The sequence below is a fragment of the Macaca mulatta genome, chromosome 15 (genome assembly GCF_049350105.2).
Source record: "Macaca mulatta isolate MMU2019108-1 chromosome 15, T2T-MMU8v2.0, whole genome shotgun sequence".
Lineage (NCBI taxonomy): Eukaryota > Metazoa > Chordata > Mammalia > Primates > Cercopithecidae > Macaca > Macaca mulatta.
The window spans coordinates 35798922-35825397 of NC_133420.1; the positions used below are offsets into that span (position 1 = coordinate 35798922).

General features: G+C 49.2%; 1 protein-coding gene across 9 annotated transcripts; it reads right to left on the reverse strand.

Moving 5' to 3' along the window:
- Positions 1 to 1461: 1461 nt before the first annotated feature.
- PTGS1 (prostaglandin-endoperoxide synthase 1) lies at positions 1462 to 26476 on the reverse strand. Of its 9 annotated transcripts, none has more exons than XM_077968062.1 (11): positions 26437 to 26476; positions 26251 to 26337; positions 19217 to 19333; positions 18659 to 18799; positions 18314 to 18457; positions 15773 to 15954; positions 15578 to 15661; positions 13564 to 13810; positions 10687 to 10862; positions 6495 to 6642; positions 1462 to 4965 (listed from the first exon to the last, which is right to left on the reverse strand). In XM_077968062.1, exons 1-11 carry the CDS (start codon positions 26441 to 26443, stop codon positions 4610 to 4612), a joined length of 1689 nt encoding a protein of 562 aa, XP_077824188.1. In that variant the 5' UTR covers positions 26444 to 26476; the 3' UTR covers positions 1462 to 4609. The 9 variants fall into 9 exon arrangements, with proteins under 9 accessions (XP_077824188.1, XP_001088270.1, XP_077824187.1 ...); XM_001088270.5 differs by having other exon boundaries at positions 10576 to 10862; XM_077968061.1 differs by having other exon boundaries at positions 10576 to 10862; positions 19217 to 19365; positions 26174 to 26337.

Here is a 26476-nt window from a genome sequence, read left to right on the forward strand (position 1 = left end):
AGCTCTTTGCTTGCAACCATATTGAGCTGCTACTAGGTCAACAGTAAGGCCATTGTGATGGTCTTTGTAGCATTCTAGGGATAGGGACTACAGAGGCAGAACAGAAGTAAGAAAATTCAGATTCACTGAAGTAGACTTTCCATGTTTCCCAGCCCCTTTGAATACCTTTCCTATGTATGAGGAATTTTCCTCATTATGGGTTCCTCCTTTTCAAAGCACAAACCAGAAAACTCACTTTCCCGTTATTTCTTGTAGCTGCAGTACAGACACATGAGCTGGGCTCCACTGATCAGACACAACATAAAGATAATTTTAATTCTAAGTAGAAAAAAGAGAGGAAGCAAGTATTGCACAGAATCCATTTTCCAGCAAGACTGGCTGTAGAAGCAGCCTGTTTTGGGGGGCAGCAGTAGTAGGGTTTGGGCAGCAAAGGTGTCATTTGAGATGGCTGTGTCCATGGCAGTAGCAGAGGCATCTCCACTGGACAGTGGCCACCATTCCTAGGTGCAAAGCCTCCAAGCCTAATTCCCTGGTCCTCCCAGTGGCTCCATGAGCTATGTAATGTCCTATAATAAATTCCTTCCTGTTTATACAGTCTAGAGAAGGCTCTGTTGTTTGCATTGAGAGTCCTGAATGAATCACCCATTGTATTAGTCAGGGTTCTCCAGAGAAGTAGAACCAATAGAATATATGTATATTATTATTATAATTTAATTTCCAATAATCATATAATACAGGGGTTTGTGTATTATTTGATTATTGGAACTCAAATAATAATATACATCTATTGGTTACATGTGTAGGATGTGCAGGTTTGTTACACAGGTAAACGTGGGCCATGGTAGTTTGCTACACCGATCATCCCATCACCTAGGTATTAAGCTCAGCATCCTTTAGCTATTATTCCTGATGGCCCGCCTCCCACCCTCCAACAAGCCCCAGTGTGCGTTATTCCCCACCACGTGTCCATGTATTCTCATCATTCAGCTCCCACGATTAAGTAAGAACATGCAGTATTTGGTTTTCTGTTCTTGCATTATTACTGAGAGAGGTAGATATATATATATATATATAGAGAGAGAGAGAGAGAGAGAATATATATATAAATATAAACATATATATATATATCTTGAATATATATATATGGAGGATACAGTATACTATATATATGCACATATCCTCCATATCCATGGGTTCCATATTTGTGAATTCAACCAAATGCAGATCAAAATATTCAAAATAATAATACAATAAAATAATACAAGGAAAAAATATAGTATAAGAACTAGCATTTACACTGTATTAGGTATTGTAAGTAATCTAGAGATGATTGAAGTTATACAGAGACTGCACATAGGTTATATGCAAATACTGTAGCACTTTATATAAAGGACTTGAGGAACCACAGATTTTGGTATCTACAGCGATCCCTGAAACAAATCCCCCACAAATACCAAAGAATGGCTGTATATAGCTTTATTTTTAGAAATTAATTCACACAATTGTTGGGGTTGGCAAACCTGAAATCCGTAGGGCAGACTAGCAGGCTGGAAACTCAGGCAGGAGTTGATGGCTATAGCCTTGAGGCAAAGTTTCCTCTTTTCCACAAAACTGCAGTTTTTGTTCTTAAGGTCTTTCAACTAATTAGGTACGGCTCACCCAAATTATTTAAGTACTCTTTTACTTAAAGTCAACTGATTGTAGATGTTAATCACATCTACAAAATACCTTCACAGCCACACCAAGATTAATGTTTGATTAAATAACTGGGTGCTATAGCCCAGCCAAACTGACAAATAAAACCAACCATCACATCCACCAAATCAAAACTCCAGGAACAAATGTTCAAATTACAAGCATTAAGATTATTTACTCTGAAGAAGCCTTTTTGGTGCATTTAGCCTGTTTCCCTTTGCAAAACTTTCATGTGCAGTTGCCCGTGCTAAGCAAAGTCTACCTAATCTAGGCACCTGCATTCAAGAGAGGAATACCTCTGGAACCCATCCCATTCTTCCATCCCCAAAGCCCTTCCCCTGGCTGCCATCAGCTCCTGGTTGGACCACAACTGTAGCCTCCTCAGTTCTGCCAGCTTCCTGTCCATCCTGCTCTGCTCTGTCGTCCACCCTTCCCCAGGGTGCTTTTTCCAAAACACTCATCTGATTGCATCTTCACTGATTAAAAGTCCCTCCAGGCCATTAAAGTGCTTGTGTCACTCAGCCCAGCAGCCATAAAGGCTTGATTACAAGCAACAGACACAAACTCCAACTGATTTAAGCAAAAGAGGAATTCCTGGAATAGGTCACCGGATGGAAGGAAAAGCTAAAGTCTTGAGAAGGGCAGGGATCCAGGCTGCCCCAGGGATCTCAGAAGCAGAAACAAATTGACCATCTTGTCAGAGCCAGCTGTGGGGATGAATCAGAGTCAGTGACCTCAGTCTCCATGTGCCAGTTTTTAAGGAGAGGTTGTCTGATTGCCCAGGATTGATTCACAGGCCCACCCCTTGCCCAGAATGCACCCCTGATAGAACCACCAAGACTGAAATTAGTAAGAGAGGAGAGGATTCTCAAGCAAAGTAAGAGGTATTAGCAGAAGAGGGGAAAGAGAATCTGCAAGAAAGGACAGGACACAAGCTCTTCATGGACACTTCCAGCATCCAAAGGATCTTTCCACATCAGAGCCACTGCTAGAGCAGGGAAGGATTGCATTCCCTAAATTCAGCAGGGGCCAGAAGGAATGATGGGAGCAGTTTCCAGGCAACTAAGGAGAAACAGGATTTTCTGGACTATAAGACAGGAGACTTAACGCCAAGGACTGTCAGACTGAACTCTAGTTTCCCCTGTTGTTTCTGGGCCATAGTTCTTCCTGAGAAATGCTAAGCCCAAAGTATGGATCATGAAGAACCTTCCCTCAACCCCTCATCTTACCGCTCTGTCCTCTCTCTCGGCTGCCTACAGAGGTCCTGAGAAAAGGGTCTCGGGACTGGGGTGGAGGGCTGTCTGCCCTGAGATCACTGCTGTTGGGTCTCTGATCTTGAAGAGCGCAGTAGGGGAGGACAGAGCAGAGGGGGTTAGAGGGGAAGTTACACTTACCTTGTATATATCTATCTTATTTCATTGTTTCCTTATTTATGGTCTGTTTCTCCGCCACTGGTGTGTGAGCTCCATAAGGGCAGAGCCTTGTCTGTATTGATTACTCACTGCTGTGTCCCCACACCTGTTACAGGAACTGGCACATAGTAAGCACTTAGGAAAATACATATTTGGAACTGAATGAGTAGCCTGAATATCAGGTGGAGGCTACACTCCACCATTCTTTGACCCTGAGCCAGACAGGCAAGATCAGGCCTGGAACTGACTCAAACCAGGAATCAAGAGGAGCACAAGCTCTGGACTCAGCCTGCGTTTGGCGTGTCACACGACGACTCTGAGGCTGCTTCCTTGGTTTTGAAATGCAGATTATACCACGCACTTCACACTGTTGGTGTGAGAACAAATGAGAATTGAAAGTGTGAAACTGGCACACAGGATGTGCTCTCCTCCCCGGGTGCCCCTCTGTTGTTTGCTCTGTAAGGGAGGAAGTTGTTTTAATCAGATGATGAGAACTGAAAGTTATATCTCCCGGGGCTGGGGCAATGGGTATTTTAGGAGAGCATCCTGAAAAGGGCAGTGCCTGGCCCGCAGGGAAAAAGAAAGCACCAGTGGTAACATGTCTACACAGTGATGGGCCCAAGGATCCCAGCAGAAAATCTCATGCTGCAACCTCTAGCACGCCCAGCTGTGGCTAGGAGAAAGGCTAGCCACATTCGGTTGCCTCTGCTTTGGGGGATGGGACCAAAAGAGATATATAACAGGCAACTTTAGAAAGCGAATTTTATTAGCTTCATGAGAAACAGCTGCCATGAGTCAAGACCTGGATGGGGATAGAGCCCTGGTAGCTTCCAACCAAAGGCATGAATAAAGCCCACCTGTTCTCTCTACATCCTCAGACCAGGGTCTTAGTGGGGGTCCCAAGAAGAACACCCCACCTCCTTGCCCCCTCAGTGCAGGCACAGATTCAGGGAATGCATTCTTGTTGGACCTTAGGATCTCCCGCTCTATGATATCTCACTGAACAGGAAAATGAATCAAATCCACATTCTAGAAACTCAGATGCTGACAGATTTGGGATACGAGCCACTGTTCTGGATCATCAGCCAGGAACACAACACTTTGAATCACCAATCAGAAAGTCAAGATTCTGGAATGCCAAATAAGAACCCCTTAACTTTCTAGCAGATTTCATCAGTAGCTCCACATTCTAGAATGCCTGTGTTACAAATCAACCAGAAATCTGACATTCTAGGTTGTCAACTAAGAACCCAGTATTCTGGCAGACCAAATGAGAACTACTCCTAACAATCTGATGGGCTAACAAGGAATTCAGCATTCTGGAAGAACAAATAGAATCACAATATTCCAGATAATGAGTGAGACTTGAAGTTCTAAATGTCAGCCCCAACACTCACCATGCCAAACCAGAAAACGAGCATTTAAGACCATCAGCCCTGGCCTCAGCACTCTGGAATGACAAGCACAAAGCTCTCCCCTCCAGAATGCTGCTTTCCTGCCCCTCAGAGCTCTGTGGATGGTCGCTCCACAGCAGGCCCATCATCCTGACTGGCATCCGGCACACGGAAGGAAACATAGGGACAGGTCTTGGTGTTGAGGCAGACCAGCTTCTTCAGTGTGGCCGTCTTGACGATGTTAAAGCCCATCTCGCCACCAAAAGTGCTCGGCTTCCAGTACTCCGGAGAACAGATGGGATTCCCTAGGAGACCCTTGAGGGAAAAGGGAGCCCCAATCTCTATCATACTCTCCCCAAAGATAGAGTTTGGATGGCACTTTTCAAGAAGCAGCCCAGGGTAGAACTCCAACGCGTCAATGTCTCCATACAGCTCCTCCAACTCCGCTGCCATCTCCTTCTCTCCTACAAGGAGATAAGGGGAAACGCTAGCCTCAGATCCATGATGCCATTAAGGTCAACCTGGGGTGTGACCCTTCTCTGTCCACCTTTTTCTGGGGATAATAGGGACTCCAGGAGAATAACTTGAGCAACTGAGCATGTGCCCTAGAATTTGGCCTGGTTGGCACTGGGGAAAAGGGTCAAGAAGAAAATCACAAATTGCTCCTCCTCAGGGACTGGGTCTAGGGAAGGAAAATGCTACTAAAGAGAAAGTCAGAGGCCTAGATCTGCCCCCAAACAGCCTGTAAGCTTGAGCAACTCTGGGCCCTAATTACCTGATGATTACGGAAAGGAGAATGCTCCCCATCTTGCTTCCTTCACAGACAGATTTCAAGACCTTAGCCTGGGCCAAGCCCTTTTATTACTAGAGCTCAAAGATGTAACATGTCCGAGCTCACACAGAAATTCAGTGGCAGTGTTCCTTCTGCCCCGGGGACCATTTGCCATGGGAGACTAAAGAATAACAAAGATTGCTGTTTCAGGATCTCAGGGAGCTCAGGTAGAGAATCTGCTCCACTCTGCAATACCCACATGTTCACGGATAGTGGCCAATGGGAGACAGATGTGGAGCTTCCCTGCTTCCCTGCCCAGTTCCTCAAATCCATCCTCCATTGGGAACTCTCATGGGCCATGTCACACCCTGCTTCAGTGGCTCCCCACTGTATGTGACAAGGGTTGGCAACTTGGCTGCCCAATATCTGAGGATCTTGGGGGATATATATATATATATATACTCGCATATATTTATATATATACATATATATTTATATATACATACATATTTATATAGATGTGTGTATATGTATATATGTATACATGTGTATATGTATATATGTATACATATGTATATATACTCTTCATATATATTTATATATGTATATATACTCTATTCATATATATTCATATATATGTATATATACTCTATTCATATGAATATGCAGATTCTTGGGCACCACCCAGGATGGTTGAATCAGAATCTGTAGGACAGGCATCTGAGATTTGGTATTTTAATCAGCTTTCTAAGTGATTTTTATGCAGCTGGCCCATAAGTGGGTACTTAGAAAGCACTAGACAGAATAAAACCCAAAATATTTAGTATGAAAGCCAAGATTCTACACGGTTTGGCCCCAACCTTCCATCACTAATCACCCTCACAGCATAAGCCCCTTGCCCCAGCCACATCTACGACTGTTTCCCCAGATACCTGCTGTCTGACCTCTATGCCTTTGTACTTTCTATGGCTCTGCCTAAAATGCTCCTCCTTCTCTTCTCCCACTGGAAACTGCCATTTGTTCTCCAAACCCAGCTGAAAAGTCACCTTCTCTCCCCAAGCAGGATTATTTACCACCCCGGCACAGCACTTCCACGGCCGTTATAAGTCTGGTTGTTACACATTGCCACATGTATGGTCCCGTTCTATTTCCTTGATGTCTCCCTGACTTTGCTGCCAGTCCCTCAAGGGCAGGGACTGCATCCAGGAAACAACTGCTCACCTACGAGCTCCTGGAAGGAGGTGTAGGGCTTCATGCCAAACCTCTTGCGGTACTCATTGAAGGGTTGCAGCCGCATCTCCCGAGACTCCCTGATGACATCCACAGCCACGTGCAGGACGTGGTGGTCCATGTTCCTGCCCCCACCGATCTGCCGAGAGAGAAGTACAGCAGTGGTCTGGGAGCCAGGCCAGGCTGTCCTGGAGCCTGGGTAAGTTCCTGGGACAACAGCTTCCAATGGGAGTCCCTTCTGAGCTAGGATGGAGAGTGCTGGACAGCCTAGCAGCTGTGATGCTGTAGACCTGCCCCTGGGCCTGCTGCTGTCATGCTGTCTCAGGAAGCCCCTCTGAGTCTCAGCTTCTTCATTTTTTTGTGTGAGTTTTTTTTTTTAGACAGTGTCTCACTCCATTGCCCTGGCTGGAGTGCAATAGCACGATCTTGACTCAGTGTAGCCTCAACTTCCTCAGGCTCAAGCAATCCTCCCACCTCAGCTTCTCAAGTAGCTAGGACTACAGGCATGTGCCACCATGCCTGGCTAATTTTGTTTTATTTTATTTTTGTAGAGGTGAGGTCTCACTATATTGCCCAGGCTGGTCTCAAACTCCTGGCCTCAAATGATCCTCCCACCATGGCCTCCCAAACTGCCAGGATTACAGGATGAGCCATCACACCCGGCAGCTTCCTCATCTTTGAAGTGTGGAATGGACCAAGAGGACCTCTCTTGTGGTTCACACTGCTCCCCAGTCCGTTGAATTACACCAACAGGTAGTGTAACCCCCTGTGAAGGGAGGGAAAATAGGACTCAAAGCTCAGGTAACCTGGTGAGATAAAAGAGGCTGCAGAAAAAGCTTCTGATTACTAACAGTTAAGGCGCATTAGTCTAAAGAAAGCTCTGGTGCTGGCCAGGCACGGTGGCTCGCACCTGTAATCCCAGCACCTTAGGAGGCCAAGGCGGGCGGATCACTTGAGGCCAGGAGTTTGAGACCAGCCTGGCCAACATAGCAAAGACCCGTCTCTACTAAAAATACAAAAATTAGCTGGGCATGGTGGCAGGTGCCTGTAATCCCAGCTATTTGGGAGGCTGAGGCAGGTGAATCGCTTGAACCCAGGAGACAGAGGTTACAGTGAGCCGAAATCATACCACTGCACTCCAGCCCACGCAACAGAGCAAGACTCCATCTCAAAAAGAAAGAAAGAAAGAAAGAAAGAAAGAAAGAAAGAAAGAAAGAAAGAAAGAAAGAAAGAAAGAAAGAAAGAAAGAAAGAAAGAAAGAAAGAAAGAAAGAAAGAAAGAAAGAAAGAAAGAAAAAAAGAAAAAAAGAAAGAAAGAAAGAGAAAGAGAAAAGAAGGCTCTGGTGCTTAGGATGAAACAATAATGTTCATGCTTAAGAGATAGTCATTTTAATAGAACAACTATAATTGGGCAAAAAAGAAAGGCATGGTTGGATGAAATCATATGAGCAAAGCAAGCAGAGGATGGTGCCAATTACAGCTTCACAAGCTGTGGGGCTGTTGAGGGTTGAACTGTGTTCCCCAAAATATTAAATATCTGTTGAAGTCCTAACTCTCTGCATCTGTGAATGTATCCTTATTTGGAAATGAAGTCTTTGCAAAAGTAATCAATTTAAGATGAGATCCTACTGGATTACGGTGGGCTCCAATCCAATAACTGGTGTCTTTATAAAATGAGGAAAGACAAGCTCAGGGAGTGCACCACAGGATGATAGAGGCAGAGACTGGAGCTCGATGCCTCTGCAAGCCGAGGAATGCCAGGGACTGTTGGCCACCATCAGAAGCCAAGGAGGCATAGAGCCTTGAGAGGGAGCATGGCACTGCTGACACCTTGAATTCAGACTTCTAGCCTCCATCTGTTGCTCTGAGCTTCCCAGTTTGTGGTACTTTGTTGCAGCAGCCTAAGGAAACTAATATAGGGACCTTGGGCAGCTATTCGAGCTAAGTTTGAGTTCCCACATATGTAAAAATGGGGAAGGGAAAAGCATCTACCTGATATGGCTGTGGTCTATTTAAATGGGATAAACTATGCAAAGCTGTTATCTCAGTATTGGTCACATGGGAACCCCTGAGAGGGTAGCCATACACAATGGTTACCAGGGAAAGCCTGTCTTAACATCACTCACTCTTCTTAATATCCTGAGAGTCGCCTGTAATCCCAGCACTTTGACAGGCCTAGGCGGGCAGATCGCTTGAGCCTAGGAGTTCAAGACCAGCCTGGGCAACATGGTAAAACCCCATCTCTATTTAAAAAAAAAAAAAAAAAATCTTGAGAGTCAATACATCTCTGTGGTCTTTCTGCCTTGTGCCAGGTACGATGCCAGGGCTCTTCACACACATCATCATGGTCATTCCTTGAAAATGCTTTGAAAACTGTCCAGCCTCACGCAAAGGTTACTGTCTCTGATCATGTCTTGTGTCCCCACAAAGAACCATAAAGAAACCCATAAAGAGGCCATAAAACAGCCAGCAGCTGCCCACCTGTGGCAGCAAAAGCTAATTTCAGTCAAATTATCAGAAGGAAATGGAAATCCATGTATGCCACAACTTCATGACAGGGTTTAGGGACGAGGATTAGAGAGAAGCAGAGGACTGGGAGACAACAGGGGAGCCAGAGACTGCGATGAAGCAGATAGGAGCTTCCGAATGTGGAGAAGGGGAGATTGAGGAAGGAGTTGGCTGGGAATTGCAGGGAAAGAGAATGCGTTTGTTTGCTAGGGCTGCCATGACAATGTACCACAGACTGAGTGGCTCAAACAATAGAAATTATTTCCTCCGGCCGGGTGCGGTGGCTCAAGCCTGTAATCCCAGGACTTTGGGAGGCCAAGACGGGCGGATCACGAGGTCAGGAGATCGAGACCATCCTGGCTAACACGGTGAAACCCCGTCTCTACTAAAAAAAATACAAAAAAAAAAAACCAAACAAACAAAAACTAGCCGGGCAAGGTGGTGGCGCCTGTAGTCCCAGCTACTCTGGAGGCTGAGGCAGGAGAATGGCGTAAACCCAGGAGGCGGAACTTGCAGTGAGCCGAGACCCGGCCACTGCACTCCAGCCTGGGCGACAGAGCGAGACTCCGTCTCAAAAAAAAAAAAAGAAATTATTTCCTCTGTCTGGAGACTGGAGGTTCAAGATCAAGGTGTTGGCAGGCTTGGTATCTTCCGAGGCCTCTTTCCTTGCCTTGTAGATGGCTGTCTTCTCCCTACATCTTCATGTGGCCTTCCCTCTGTGTGTGTGACCTAATCTCTTCTTCTTATAAGGACACCAGTCACACTGGATTAGGGCCCACCCTAATGACCTCAATTAAACTTAATTACCTCTTTAAAGACTTTGTCTCCAAATGCAGTCACATACTAGGTTCTGGCGGTTAGGATTTCAACATATGAACTTTAGGGGAACCTCAATTCAGCCCATAGTGGAGGCTTATGATTTAATAAACACCATAGGCAGGCACCATTACATATATTACCATACCCTGAATGTCCTTATGTTCCTCAAATTGCCATGTCCTCTGACTTCCATGCCTTTCACCCATGCCGTAATCTCTATCTGGAACACAGCCATCCCCTGCCACTAACACCACCTCTTACCCTGGGAAATCTCTATCCCTCCTTCCAATTTCTGCTCAGACATCACTTCTTTTCCCATAACCCACAACTCTGGGTCAGATGTCCCTCCCTGACTCCCAGAGCATGGTGGGTTTTTGTACTGTGGTTTATAGCACACTCTTAGAATTCTGATAACATAGGAGAAGCTCTTAGAACAGTGCCTGACACACAGTAAGGGCCCTAATGCTGTTAGCTGTCATATGACTGCCATCACTTTCTAGGGTGTGAGCACTAAAAGATGAGCCAAGAACCACATAGGTCTTGTTCCCACTACATCTCCAGTACCTGGCGTAATGTCTGGTATTGTGGAATGAACAAATGAACCAAAGAATTCATGCAGGAATGCTTACAACTGCCCTGTAGAAGTGACATTAGCCCCATTTTACAGAAGAGGAACTGGAATTTGGACCCAGGTCTGCTGGATCCCTCAGCCCACCTGCCCTCACCAGCACTCCTCTGGGGCTTACCCGGCCAGCGCTCTGGCGAGAGAAGGCATCCACCAGGGCCTCGACCCCATAGTCCACCAACATGGAGGTGTTGAACAAGAACTGCTCGTAGCTGTACTCCTGGGAGCCCACCTTGAAGGAGTCAGGCATGAGGGGGTGCCAGTGGTAGAGATGGTTGAACTCCATGGCAATGCGGTTGCGGTACTGGAACTGGACACCAAACAGCAGCTCTGGGTCAAACTTTAGCTGCAGGAAGTAGCCACTCAGCTGCTGCACGTACTCCTCGATGACAATCCTGATGGTCTCCCCTGGGCAGGGAAGGATTGGAAATAAAGTCAGCCAAGCACAGTGATTTAGATGCCCAGCTTGGAAAGCAGGCCAGTTCATGAGAGGTGCTTGCTTTTGGTCTGTTTATTGTTGTTGTTGATGCTTATTTTTATTTTTAGAGACAAGGTCTTGGTCTGTCACCCAAGCTGGAGCACAGTGGTATAATTACAGCTCACTCCAGCCAGGACCTCCCGGGCTCAAGCAATCCTCCCACCTCAGACACCCAAGTAGCTGGGACCACAGGCATGCACCACCACACTCAGCTTTTTTTTTTTTTTTTAAGAGATGGGGTCTCGCTATGTTATCCAGGCTGGTCTTGAACTGCAGGCCTCAAGCCCTCCTCTCACCTCAGCCTCTCAAAAGCCCTGGAATTACAAGTGTGAGCCATCATACCTGGCTTTGCTGTTGATGTTTAATTTTGTTTGGCCTCTTCCATTTTGTCTCTTTGTAACAGGATGTGAAAATAGAACTTTTGGTCTATTTTGACTGAGGTCTCAAGACAAGAGCACCAGCTACTCCCACATTTCAGAGGGAGGTTGTAGGCCCAGCTAAGCAGGACATGCAAAGGAGGTGTCCAAGAATTGGTCTCGTGACCTCCCTCCTGAAGCCCATTAAAAGAAGGTGGAGAAACTACCAAAGATGGAAAAGTGGAGGATTTACTGGTGAGAGCTATCATCATGCTAACACCCTTGGTGATAGAGGGGGACTTCAAGGAGATCACTCAGAGCTGCTGCAGTGGCAAAAGGGAATACTGAGGACAGAAGGGGAGCCCAGCCCTAAATATATTTCAAAAAACGTATTTCCTATATGTTCTTACATAACAGGAGACTTATAAATAAATTTTTACTCTGCCCCCTTTGTAGCTATAACCAGCTAGAAAGCAAAAAGCCAGAGAAGATGCAAATTGAATATTCTGTAACAAAATTAAAACTGGGCAACTAGATACTGAAAGAAACTGATATTTAGGCCAATTAGCCATTAGACAAATTGGCTTTTAGAAGTTGATCTGGAGCTACAGACTGTGGGATCAGTAGACCTGGATTCAAATCTTGGCTTTATCACTTCGAGCCACCTGAGCTTGGGCTGAGTTACTTAATCTCTCAAAACCTCACTTTCCTTAACTGTCAAATGTGTGTTATAATAATATCAGTGTGGCCGGGTGCTGTGGCTCATGCCTATAAACCCAGAACTTTGGGATGCCGAGGCCGTAGATCACCTGAGGTCAGGAGTTCAAGATCAGCCTGGCCAACATGGCAAAACCCTGTCTCTACTAAAAGTACAAAAATTAGCCAGGCGTGGTGGTGGGCACCTGTAATCCCAGCTACTCGGGAGGCTGAGACAGGAGAATGGCTTGAACCCGGGAGGCAGAGGTTGCAGTGAGCCAAGATGACGCCATTGCACTACTGTCTGGGCAACAGAACAAGACTCCACCTCAAAAATAATAATAATAATAATAATAACATCAATGCAATACTATATTACGGTTGTTGAGAAAAGTAGATAATGAATACAGCGAAATTGCTGACACAGTGCCTGGCATAAGAGGGTGTGTCCATATATGTCGGCCAAAAGTAGGAATACTAAGTGTAGACGTGAGGGGGAATCCCTTTCCAATACTCGCATGTCACAGAAGATCAGACTGAGGCTTGCAACCCCTTCCCATTCAAGAAGATCCCCCTTCGTGATGGAGTGGAAGTAGCATAAATTTTGGTGGCAACCAGACCTCAAGTCTCCATCTGCTGAGTGTCCCTGGAGAATTCACTTAACCTCCCTGAATCTTGATTTTCATAGGGTAATCATACCTGGCTCATGAGGTTGTAGGGGAGTTAAATGAAGCACTGGATGTGTGGTGCCCTAGGGTCCTGCCTTTGGTCACAGCTTCATCTCCAGCCAGTGTGCTGGGCAGCCTCCAGTTTTCTCTGGTCAAGGTCTCTGCGATGCTGAAACTTCAGAACCAGCCCCTCTTCCCTCTAGTGACTGTTCCTATTCCCAGTGCCTGGCTCTTTGTGGCTCCAGTGAATTAGGCTCTATAATTGGGACCAGCCAGGCCCAGTGGTGCCCAGAGGTGGGGGAAAGGAGTTACTGGTGACTCAGAGTGAACATGGTCTGGACAGGGATGTCAGGGGCCAAGCTCCCAGGCAGGAAACCATCTGACATTTTAGGTTGCAGACTCGCCCCCATAGGGAACACAAAAATATCCTGTCCCTGAGTCATCTAGAAGCTACCAAACTGCAGGAAGGTAGATACATGCAGGGAAGGGAACATGAAGATTCCTGAAGGCAAGGCAAGCTAGAGTTTGACCCTGCACATGCTGGGGACCACAAGTGTGCATCTGGGTGCAGCACATGGGGGAACTGAGACTCAGGGTGGCTAATCAAATGTGCTGAGTCACCCAGCTAATAATCAACCATCACAGTCATTCATTTTTCTGAAGGCCTGCTATGTGCTAGGTGCCTTCCCATCCATGATCTCAATAAATCCTTACAATCATCATTCACCCCAATGTACAGATTTGGAGACCGAGGTTTACAGAGGTTGAGGGGCCTGCTCAAGGTCTTCTGGACACTAAGCAGAAAAGCAAGGATTCTAATCCCAGCCTCCACCTCTAAATACCCCCCAGCCCTCCGCTTCTCAGGATGGAGGGCATGACCTTCCAGGGCAGGGCAGGTCTGGAGTCCTCACCTATAAGGATGAGGCGGGTCGTCTGGAAAAGCTGCTCATCACCCCAGGTGGGGTGCTCAGCCTTCAGCAGGTCACACACACGATTGTGCTCGCGTAGCCAGAGCGTGGCATACAGCATGAGCCCGGGAAGCAGCCCAAACACCTCCTGGCCCACGGCCATCTGGCTCTGGGGCGGGGTGCCTCGGGGGTAGTGCATCAACACAGGCGCCTCTTCTACTGAGGGCGGGTACACTTCTCCGTCCAGCACCTGTGGGATGGGGCCACCTGGCAACCTAAGGTTGGGGGTCACCCCCAGCTGCCCACAACCAACTCCCTCCCACTCCTGCTGGAGCTGCCAGTTCCCCTCAGCCAAGGCTGTTGATTCCACCTCCAAAATGTCTCTTAAAATCAGTCCCCTGCTCTCTCTCTCTACCACCACTACCTCAAGCAACCCACCTTCATCTTCCACTCTGACTCCTTTCCCTAAGCGGGTTCCCTATGTCCACTCCTATCCCCAGACAGGCCAGTCTCTACACTGCACCCAAGCAAAAAAGAAGAAAAGAGAGAAAAAAAAACATTAAAAAGAAAAAATATTGCATCATGAGCTGACTTAAAACCTTTCCAAATACTCTCTCTGCTCTTGGCAGAAAGTAGAATTTCTTAACACGGTCCCCACAGACATCTCCACCTTCCCATAAAGTCATTGTTACCCTCGATCGCTAGGCTCAACAAATGCTCCCATTTTTATACTCCCTCCAAGTCGCCAAGCTGCTCTCCACCTCTAAGCCTTTGTACTTGTTAAACCCTCTACCTGGAAAGTCCTCTCCCATTCCTAGCATCCCTAACTCCTCCTTATCCTTCATGCAACTCTGGGTTTATTTGTAACTTCCTAGGGAAGTTTTACCCACCATCCAAACACTCTAGTGGCACTCACAGCTTCTCCTTGGTGGCAGCTACAAGTGTACCTAATTATTTGGCAACTTCTCCATTCATTCAGTAAATACATGCCAAGAGACTACTACATGCCAAGTCCTGTTCTTAGTCCTAAAGATTCAGCATCGAACTTTGCTTTGGTGCTTGCCTAAGATTTACATGATCCAATATGGTAGCCACTAGCCATGTGTGGCTACTGAGCACTAGAAACTTGGCTAGTGTGAATGGAGAACTGAATGTTACTTAGTTTATTTTATTTAGGTTTTTCTTAATTTCTATTTGAATTTTAAAACTGATACTTCAGCTGTTGGAAAATCTTTAAGGATGCATGGAACAAGTCGGACGTGTCACAAGTTGGACATATCACTCTACTTATTCAGCTGTACATTTTATGAAATCTTAATACAGATTAGATCACTCCAGTGAAAACTGAGCATCCAAATTGAGAAGTCCTGTGAGTGTGAAATATATACCAGATTTTGAAGCTTCAGCATGAAAAAAGAATGTGACATATTTTATTAACAATGTATTGATTACATGTTAAAATGCTAATCACCTGGACATATTGCATTAATTAAAATGTATTATTAAAATCCATTTCACCTGTTTCTTTTTCCCTCTTAATATGGACATTAGAAAATTTTAACTATGTATGTGGTTCACATTATATTTCTGTTGGACAGTTCTGATTTAGACAAAAGCCCTCATAGAATGAGCATCCTAGAGTTTGTCTGTGGTTTTTTGAGGGCAGGGCCCATAACTATAATGGTCACTACTCAATCACCTGTGCCAGGTATACTCTCGTGTCCAATTAATATTGTGGAATAATTAAATAAATACATGCAGACTACAAATGTTCATCTCCTATTGAGCTCCAAAATCCACCTCCCTGGCTGACATGGGAGGCCACGTCTGCTCCTCACTGGCTTCTCACACCTGCTGCCTCCTCCCAGGGTATACTGTCACTCCTGGCACACGCCTCCCACTCCCGTGGTTGGCCCTCTCAGGACATGACCCAGAGCCCTCCCGCCCCCAAGCAGTCTTTGCCAGGGAAGACCATGGGAGACCCTTCCCTCTGCCCTACCCCCTGGTCCAGCACTACCTGGTATTTGAGTTTCCCATCCTTAAAGAGCCGCAGTTGATACTGACGTTCCAGATTGTCTCCATAAATGTGACCGAGGTCTACCTGTGGATAGAGAGGAGGTCCCTCAGGTCACCAGGGTTCCGGCCCACTGTCGATGACATGTGTGTGCCAAATTAGGTCCAGAGCAGTTCTGAGCCCTTCCTAGGTACTCACCCCATGGCCCAAGGCCTTGGTGAAGCCAGGACCCATCTTGCCAGAAGTTTTGAAGAACTGGTGGGTGAAGTGTTGTGCAAAGAAGGCAAACATGAGGTTCGTGCCTTGGGGGTCAGGTATGAACTTCCTCCTGAGCAGGAAGCGGCGGGCCAGGAGCTGGGCATCTGGCAACTGCTTCTTCCCTGGTTGCGGGATAGGAAACAGCAGTACCTTCTCCTATCTGGATCTTGCTGCCCTAGGGACATCTGGGCTCACCAGGCAAACTGGCCCAAGCAGGAAGCCCAGAGTGGCCTCCTCAGGACCACCTCCCCACCACCACCAAGTAACTCACTCTACCAAAAGACTCTCGAAGTATTTATGGGTGAAGTGGCATGATTCTTAGAATTTTAAGTGGCATGATTTTTAGAATTTGATTTAAAATACTTTACAAAAGTATGAGAGGTGAGAAATGAAATAAGATGAAGAAATTGTGGGTAAATGTTGAAACTGAAAGATGGGTACCTAGTTCATTCTACTTTTCTCTCCACTTTTGTGCATCTTTGCAATTTTGCCATAATGAAACGTTTCACCAAAAAGAAATAAAGAAACAGAAAAAAACAAACATGCACTCTCTTCCCCTCAGTCAAGGTTGCCTGTGTCTGCAACTGACTATGCCATTTGCTAGCTGTGTGAACACAGATAAGTCATCTCATCTCTCTGAGTGTCAATTTTTCCATCTTTAAAAAGGGGCAGATGATGCCCATTTGATACAGTGAATCTGAGGATTGCAAGAGATAATGTAAGCATGGCAGAGAACCAGTGGGTATAATTTTTTTAAATCAAAGGTCAGAAAGCTTTTTCTGGAGAAAGCCAGATAGTAAACATTTTAGTCTTTGTAGACCATACAGACATGTCACATCTATTCAGTTTTTGCTATTGTAGCAGGAAAGCGGTCACAGATGACACATAAACAAATGCATGTGGCTGTGTTCCAATAAAACTACTTACAGAAATGGGGGGGTGGGCTGAATTTGGCCTGCAGGCTGTAGTTTGCCAATCTATTTTATTTATTTATTTATTTATTTATTTATTTATTTATTTATTTATTTTTGAGACAGGGTCTCACTCTATTGCATAGGCCAGAGTGCAGTGCCACTCTGCACTCTGGCTCACTGCAGCCTTGACCTCCTGGGCTCAATTGATCCACCCACCTCAGCCTCCTGAGTAGCTGGGACTACAAGCACACACAACTACACCCAGCTAACTTTTGTATTCTTTTGTAGAGAAGGTGTCTCACCATGTCATCCAGGTTGGTCTTGAACTTCTGAGCTCAAGCAATCCACCCACCTTAGCCTCCCAAAGTGCTGGGATTACAGGCGTTTGTCACCACACCTGGCCCTGTCAACCTATTTTAAATGATGCCAATCTTTCTATGTCTGGCATAAAGACAAGTCATCCTTAGAATAAGTATTGAGAGGCCTTCCTTAATTATGTCAGTGTTAAATGAGTTGTCACCCAATGCCCTCACAGAAAGGAACAGAATATTTTGAGTTCTGGTAAAGGCACCTCTTCACAATGCATCAAGATGTGAGCCCTGCTGTTGAAGGTTCAAGATCAATGGAAATTATTTGGATTAAGATGACTGACTGGGTTCCTCTGGCAGCAAAAAATATCAAGTACCCCTAAAGAAAATCCACCAAAAGGGAAGTCAGAGGGAGTGATCCATCAACCGTAATTTGGAATCATCACTCACTGACACTGGGCAAGCATTGATTTCAGCAAAGTTGGCAAGACCTAGCTATCCTGGTAGAACGGTCATGCTTTGGGAATAGCAGCTAACCATGTGATTGAAAATCATCAGAGTAGTGCCCCAAGCAGGGACAGGGTGCGAGGTCTTGAACCCAAAAAAGGACACAACCATGAGGCTGCACAGGACTGGCATTCAACAGTGCCACCATGTGGCAGGAACTGAAGTATAGCAGCAGTGGACTAATGAGCCTCTCTTGTCCTCTCTGTACTTGACAATGAACAGATGGGTCTGAAATGAATAATATCCCAGGTTTTTGGATAATTGCAGGTGGCATGGGAAGGTCTTACAAGGAAGAACCCTGCCAGTGTGGCTAAGTGGAGTCTTGAGCAATGAAAGAAAAAAATGTGACTTATTTGTACCTTACACTGGTGAAGCAAGTAAAACTACTTACATTTGTAAAGAACCAAACACAGAGACAGCACCCAATAAATAGCTCACTATTCATTCTTTCCTACATCATAACTTCCAAGTCACATCCACCTCAGCGGGACCTAACTCATCATTAGAAAAGGATCAAGCAAAGAGGCACCCTGGAACTATGGAAACATCGGTCTGACTCTACGTGACCTCAGGCAAGACCCTCTGCTGCCCTTTCCTGTTCTCAGCCCAGGCTCTGGACATGTCATATGTCTTGCTTTGGTCTAGCCATCTGCAGAATTGGGTCAATAATTGTTCTTCTGCCTGATTTTTTCCAAAGAGGAGAACTGAGCACCTCCTGTGATCCCCAGGTCCAGCTCCTCACCCCATTTTACCTTTGGTTCCCATGGGCGTGGGGCAGTCTTTAGGCACAGAGGGCAGAATACGAGTGTAATAGCTCACGTTGGAGAAAGACTCCCAGCTGATGTAGTCATGTGCTGAGTTGTAGGTGGGGGGACTGGGGATAAGGTTGGAGCGCACTGCAGAGAGCAAAAATAATGGTGACAAGGGTGTTTCCACCCCCAGCTCCACCCCAGTTCCTGCCTCCTCCTGGATTGGGGCTTATTTTATCTGGCATCATAGACTCTCCCCACCCACTACCCTTATCAGATGTCAAGAATTCAAAAGGACTGGCAGGATTGCTTGCTCCCCCAGGTCAGGGGGCCCTGCCCCACACCCACCTGTGAGTACCAGGCGCATGAGCAGCTCTCGGATGAAGGTGGCATTGACAAACTCCCAGAACCAGCGCCCGTGTGTGAGCAGGAAGTGGGTGAAAGAGGGGCTGGGCCGCAATGAATTCCGGAGCCAGGTCCATAGGCCAGCTGCAGGAGCAATGGGAGTCACTCAGTTCGTCCCTCCTAGCAGGACCAGAAGTAGCCAGGGTGGAAGATGAGGCACTGAGGACAAGGGCCGGGATGGAACAGAGTAGCACCTATGGGGAAGTGGGTAAGGATGGAACCTTGGGAGCAATGACACATGACAGAGCCAGAACCAGGCATGAGGACAGGGGCCAGGGCATGTGGTGAAGACTCACCATGGAACCCAGAAGCAGGGAGTAAGGGTGGACCAAGCGTGAGAGCTCATGCTGAAGCCAGGTCAGGGAGAGGGGCAGAGCCAGGCAAGGAAGGAGAACAGGGCCATGGCCAGAGAGGAGGGTAGGAAGTTAGGGTCTAGGAGAAGGGGCCCAGGGAGCAGGAGGGTGCCAGAGGGCAGGAGTGAGGGCTGAAGGCCCAGCTCACGGATGGTGCAGTTGGGGCCGGAATAGCCCGTGCGGGTGCAGTCACACTGGTAGCGGTCAAGGCCGAAGCGGACACAGATGCCCTGGTGCTGGCATGGATAGTAACAACAGGGATTCACTGTGGGTGAGAAATGGAGGTCAGAGACCATGCTAGGGTGGCCTCCTAACCCCCATCTAGCCCCTGATGGGGGAATGAGGGGCCAGAGGCGTGGACTTAAGTTGCAGCTCCGTCCTGAATCACGGGGTACCAGAGCTCCAGGGTTCCCCCAAGAGCCCCCCACCGTTCCCACCTCTGTGAACATAAAGCCCGAATCCTGACATTTCCACGCCCTGCTCTGGAACTCCAGCCTAGCCCACATCAGGCCCCCAGGGGAAGAGCCCCCTCCCTCCCTATTGCCACCAAATGGCAGCAAGAGAAGAGTCCAGAGCCCCAGCTGTGACACTGAAGGTTAAGAAAGAGCTGATAAAACTCCACAGCCACGAGCTTCTAGAGCGTTCACTTCCTGCCTAGTCAGAGTCCAGCAGCAAGGGCAGGCCGGGGCGGGGGGGCGGTCAGAAAAGGGACAAGGATGAGGAGGGGGACTTCTCCCAGACCACCACCCAGGCTCTGAGCACCTGAACACTAGGAAAACGAGATCCCTCACCACCCCTCCATTTCTGCAGAAGGTAGAGAAGAGCAGGTATCATTATGCCCACATTGCAGATAGGGAAATTGAAGCCAGAAAAAGGGAGAGCCAGACCTATCGTCCCACAAGTCTCACCAGACCAAATGCCCATCCCTTCACTTCCACTCCACCCCCACAGCCTCAGCAGCCAAGTCTAAGGAAAGAAGTTTTCCAGAACCCTGGGGACAGAGGATGGGTGTGCAGAAGGAGGGGGACTCCAAGGCCTCAGCTGCCTCAGCCCCCATTCCTGATGGAATCAGACTTGGCCGGCATCAGGGTGGGGTCTGGGCTCTAGGATCCAGAGGAAGGTCACAGACCAAGGGAATAGGAGAGATAGGACTGGAAAGATCTCCTGGGAGGGTGCGTGGAGCTCTGGCGTCCACCCTGCTGCCTCCTGGAGAAACTCTATGAGGAAGTCCCTCTCAGCATCTAACCCAGATCCCTCAGACCACCACACCCTTGCTAAATCTGCCTCCGTGATTCTTTAGCAGCAAAGTTACAGACTCCTCAGGTTCAGTAGGATCCACTATCACCCCCACCACCACCACTGCTCAGTGAAGGAAGCTGAGGTTCAGGGAGAGGTAACAACTTGGCCAACGAAACAGAACAGAGCTGGGTAGACCAAAAACTCCTAGCTCCTGGCAGAAGGCTCCATCTCTGACCTTACCCAGAAAACGCCGGGCTCCTTTCTGCAAACATACTTCCTTATCTGGGCTCAGAGCCAACGTTATAGGGAACATGCATTCTTTGTGCAACTGGTTATTGCAGGTCAAAAGGGTAGTGAAAGGCGGGAGCAGCTGAGGATGAAATACTGTCATCTCGGGGTGCTAGGATCAGAGAGCATGACCCTGGGGAAGACCTGTCCCCATCCCCTGCCCTGGTCTCAGTCTCCTCACTTCACAGCACAGGGCTTGACCCGGGCAGCAGAGTCCTCTTAGTCCCCACGTCGAAGACAGAAACACCACCACACACACACACACACACACACACACACAAGCAAGGACCACAAGAATCATGCAAATAGTTTTGCTTAAGCCCTGGCAACTCCCTACAGCCCCACAATGGCCCCAGCAGGGGTGTAGGAGGGAGGGGTCGGGGGAAGAAGGCTGGACAAAAAGGCTTTATCAGGCAGCCACAGGCGAACCTGGCAGGCAGGATCCAGGGAAAGGGCCTGGCAGTACCCCAGCCCCGCCTCCCCCAGCCACAGGCCCAGAAAGGCCAAGAGTCCTCTGGATCAGCCCCCATGCTGGCTCAGAGGTCTGCTCCCCCGAGAAAGAACTTGTCACTCTTTTTTTTTTTTTTTTTTTTTTTTTTTTTTTGAGACAGAGTCTCGCTCTGTCGCCCAGGCTGGAGTGCAGTGGCCGGATCTCAGCTCACGACAAGCTCCGCCTCCCGGGTTCCCGCCATTCTCCTGCCTCAGCCTCCCGAGTAGCTGGGACTACAGGCGCCCGCCACCTCGCCCGGCTAGTTTTTTCGTATGGAACTCTCCTTCTTGCCCCTCCTGCTGGCCTCTCTCAACTGCCCAGGAGCTCCTGTAGCACCCACTGCCCAGCTCCCAACCCTGGCACATAAGGCCCTCTAGGACTCAGGGTCCAGTTCTACCACTCTAAGGGCACAGGGGTTAGGCCTCCCCTAGGCTCAATTTCCCCATCCCTGCCACAGCAGGGATCTCAAATTGAACTCCAGAGGTCCCCGCAGTTCAAACACTGTGCGCCAGCCCCTCCCTTAGCCCCAAACCCTCAGCGTCTCCATCCTTTATCCAGGCTGTTAGCCTCCTTAATACATTTCCTCCAAATCAGCTGAGCCCATGCCTTGCCTCCCCAAGAAGGCTTCCCCGAATGTCCACACTCCCTTCCTCCCACTCTCCCTTGTCCTGGCTCCGGGTTCCAATTCAACCTGCTCTTCTCCACCACAAGCTTCCAGGAGAAGGGACTCCCACCCCTTCCCTTCCCCGGCTTTCTCTTCCCCCAGTACAGGCTATGCACACAACTGGGGCTTAACCCAGGTCTGAGATCCAGATGTGGTAGCCAGAGCTTAACGAATGTTCGTGGAATAAATAAAATGAAGTGAGGAGACTGGCCACCTCCACCCTGACTAAAGGGAGTCCCTCATCTTCCAGACCCTCAACAGCTGTCTGAGGTGGAGCCAGAAGGCCTCCCGCTGTGGCCCTAGAGCTCTGCCTCCGCAGGCAGAAAAGCCACAAGCTCCAGATGCTGAAGCTGGAATGGCTGCCCACACCCTCCCCGCCAAGAGAAGCTGTGCAGAGCTGAGGCTCCTCCCTCCCAGGCCGGCCTGTCCAGCTTCCCCCCTCCTCCCCCGCGCTCCCCATGTTCTTTCCATAAACACCAGCTGCTCCGGGACAGGAAAAGTTCTCCCAGGAAGGACAACAGTGGGTCTGCTGCTTGTGCCCCAGGGCACCAGGTTGGGCAGAGAGGAGACTGGGTGCCACTAGACTACAGCCGGACCATCACAGTCCAGCCAGAAAGCCAGGGCTCTAGCTGACCAAGTCCACAACCTTCCACACCAACACTCATTTATCTCCCCAGTACTCCCTAGGAGAGGTAGATGAGACTCCCCATTGCACAGTGAGGAATGTGAGGCCCAGAGAAAGCAGGAGGCTTGCCCAGATCCCTCTGCTTTGAAGTTGCAGAGTCAAGACTTAAATTTCCTCCTCCTCCTACTCCTGGAGGTGCCCAGGACTGGATTTGGGGAAGGGATGGAAAGGGAGAGTCGCTTTGATGCACAGACTGGGGATGACCCAGGAGAGGTGGATTTGTCACATTCCTTCAAAGTGAACCTTGAAAATCCAGAATGAATGAAACCAGGACCCAGGGGGATCACCATCTCCTGCCATAACCAGACCTTTAGGAAGTATTCATGCAGGAAGGCCTTCCTTCGGTCTAACTTCAATCCTACATGTTTTCATACCAACTCAGTTCTGCGCTCAGTGGAGGATATCCCTGTTCATCAAGAAAGAGAACCAGGGAGATGCAGGCACCGAGTCTAATTCAATTTGAGTCCCCCACACTCAGCACAGGGCCAGACACCAAGTAGTTGCTTGGGAGAGCTGTATTAGAGAGCGGATGCTCTTACTGGCTGTGCATTCTTGCACAAGTCCCTCCCACCTCTGGACCCTCATTTTTCTGTATATCCCATGAAGGGGGTGCAGCAGGTGGGCTAAAGGAGGCCTTCCATTCGACGTCCAGGCCTTCTACTCTGGGTAGAACCAATCTGTCCCTCTCCATTATTTGTATCAGTACAACCTTCCCACAACTGTCCCATCAGCAGAGAACTGTCCCATTTGCTCTCACTGAGTCCCCAAGACACGTAGAGGCAGACGTGACCAGCACACCACACTGCATGCCAGACACACGTGGTGGAAAGGCCAAGCTGGTAGTCCCCACCCCCACAGATGAGGACTGTCCAGGACTGCCTGGTTCCAGAACCTTTCCAAGGGTTTGGGGAAGGAAACATCCCCCAGCCCAAAAGTCAGGGCTCCAGGTCCAGGACTGAGCGTGACTAGGGGATAGGCACAGCCAGGGAACACCAGGTCCTCCAGGATGCGGAGGCGTCAGGCTGCAAGACTGCCCAGTGAAGAGGCAGGACCCAAATCCCCTAAAGAATAATATTTAGAGAGGCTCTGGGGACCTGGCAGCCAGAGAGAAAAAAAAGGGTGAAGGACGCTGACTGGTCTGGCCTGGGTCCCAGTTCCCACACCTAAGCACCACCGCACCAGACCTAGACAACTGGGCCCAGCAGCTGGAAGATCCTGCTGGAGAGGAAGCCCCCTCCTGGTCCACAGACCCAGCTGGTGCTGGCAGAGCAGGTGCAGGCACCTGGGCAGCCTTGGCACGGCTGGGATCTTGCCCCATGTGCCCGGGTCAGTTGGCCTGGGGCTCCTCTGCCTGGCACACAGCTCTGGTTGCCAGGTCGTGCCCTATCCCCATCTAGAAGATGGGCACTGAGTCAGGTCCAGAGACTAGAGGGGAAGTACTTGAGGATTCAGGGTTCACCGGTACAGCCTTGCCTCCGGGCTGGCCTCCATCTCCTCCCCTAACAGAGAGGGAAAGCAGCATTCTCTCCCTCCGCCTGCCCTCTCAGGTGAGTGCAGCCCTCATCTCTTCATCTCCTTTGCCTCTAGAGGCAAAACACAGGCTTTGGCTTCCTGGGGCAGATGCCCAAGTAGCTTGACCCTCAGTTTACTTGCAGACTTGGAAATACGAGGGCAACCCAGACCTTTTGCCCCTGCACTCCACCTGTCATTCGTTCTTTCCTAAATCCTTGCAGGAGCCTCAGTACCAGTTTTCCGGCCTCCAGTCTCATCCCGACATTATGCATCCATTCTCAGCCTCCTGCTCCCAATTACCCTTACGGTGTTTCATGGTCGAGTCTCTTACTGTTTCCCCCACCCGCCACCTCCTTCAAGGTCCAGTCCAAAAGTCATCAGATCCAAGAAGCCTCCCACAATTCTTCGCACTGAGAGGCAGCTGCTCCCTCCCCTGAGTTCCGCACATCCCTGCTCCCTCCCCTGGGCTCCTCACACCCCTGCTCCCTCCCTTGAGCTCTCCACACCCCTGCTCCCTCCCATGGGCTCCCCACACCCCTGCTCCCTCCCCTGGGCTCCCCACACCCCTGCTCCCTCCCCTGGGCTCCGCACACCCCTGCTTCCTCCCATGAGCTCCGCACAGCCCTGGTCCCCTTGGATGACAGTCTGTTGGCATTTCTGGCTCCACCATCAGCCTGTGAGCTCCTCCCAGCTCTGTGTCTCCAGGCCCCAGCCAAAGACTGGTATAAATAAGCCCTTGGGAATGAAAAAAAAAAAAAAACAACTCCATGTAAACATTTATTATATAAAAGGAAACCGAAAAGGCAAAGAACAAAAGAGCATAGACCGTGGCTCATTGTGCATTAGTGAATGGACTAAAAAAGAACACAGGCGAGTAGCCCTGTATACCAAGAGTGCCTGGATGGAGCCAGCTGGGGGCTCAGAGGAAGTGCTGGGCTGATCCAGGGACTGACAAGATGGTTCAGCGAGGCAGCCTGATGAGCCCCTTCTACTCCCCACCACCAGCTCACTGTGAGGACTCAGACAAGTGGCCTCACCCCCTCTGGGCCTCAGAGTCCCCTTCTGTAGACTGGGTCTAACGCACGTCTCTGGCAGGGCTGTTGAGAGCACCAAAGAAGTGGATGTCCACAACCAACCTTTGTAAACTTTAAAGTGCTGGCCACATGAGTCTTCCTCCTCTTCTTCCCATAAACCAGACTTTCATTCAACCCAAACCCTTTCCTAAAGCACCCTCCATCCTCTCTTTGGGTTCCCTAAATGCCACCCACCCAAAGCCTCTGTTTCAGGAAACTTGGTCAGATCCAAAGTCCACGTACATATCTTTCCTCTCTCCCCTAAGCACCAGATCCTCAGAGCATCACAGCAGAAAGTGCAGACCCCTTCTGCCCCCTCCTGCCCTCTCAGGGTCTCATTGTAGAGATTTGACACAGCTAGGTGGTGGAGGAAACGATGTCCAGCTGGGACACACGCTCACACACACGCACACACACAGAAACAGTAAGCTGGGGGAGGAAGGTTGGCTGAGGGAGGAGCTGAATTCCTTTACCTGGAACCTGGCACATGCATGGGGGAGGGAGGGGCGGAATTTCCCCATCAACCTCCCCCATGAAACCCAGAGTGGCTCAGGGTCCATTGTGGGTAGAAGCAGCTTTCTGTAGAAAGACCTTGTGAAGTGTGTGGAGGCAGACAGACCTGAGTTCAGATCCTGGGCCCACCATGTGTTGTGTGAGCTTGGGGGATCATGGCACCTACTGAGCCTCAGTTTCCTCATCTGCTCAATGGGGATCTCTTAAACCCCAGAGGAAACATCGCGGCTCCTAAATGTATTTCTATCTCCCGTGTTCTCCCAAAGTCTTCACCAGGGGAGACCTTCTCCACTGGCAATGGGAATCAGGATGGGCTCCCAGACGGTTAGTGGCTGGAGAAAGGGAACTCATTTCCCTTGGTGCCTGCGGCTTCCTCCCAAAGAGGCCCCTATAGGAAACAGTGGGGTTGTTGGGTGCAGAGGCTGCTTAGACATCTCGGGCCCAGAACAGGTGAGGGGGGTGGATAGGGACTGTCCCTTCTCCCCAAGTCGGCACCAGATCCCACTCTGCTGTTTCCCCTGAAGGGCCCATTAGCCAAGGCCACACTCCCGGGGGGCTTCAGAGAGCCCCCATCCGTCCAAAAGACTCAGCCTCAGTCCCCTTTCTCAGCACCGCGAGCAGAAAGGGAAAGCTGAGCCCGCTGGAGGGGAAGGGGGGGTTGAAACCAGACCAGGGGCGCAAGACCGGGGGTTCCCGTGGGGAGGGATGGGCCGCCTACCTGGCGTGGGCGCCCCTGGGTCCGCTAGCAGGACCGGGAGCTGCGGCAGCAGGAGCAGGAGCAGCAAGAACTGGAGCAAGAGACTTCCTGCAGAGGAGAGAGAGGAGGGGCTGAGCCTGGCATTCAAGGCTCCGCCAGGAGGCCAAGAAACTTCCTGGCCGCGCAGGGCACCGGGGTCGCACTCACGGCTCATGGCGCGGCTGCTGGGGTGCGGGACGCAGAGTGC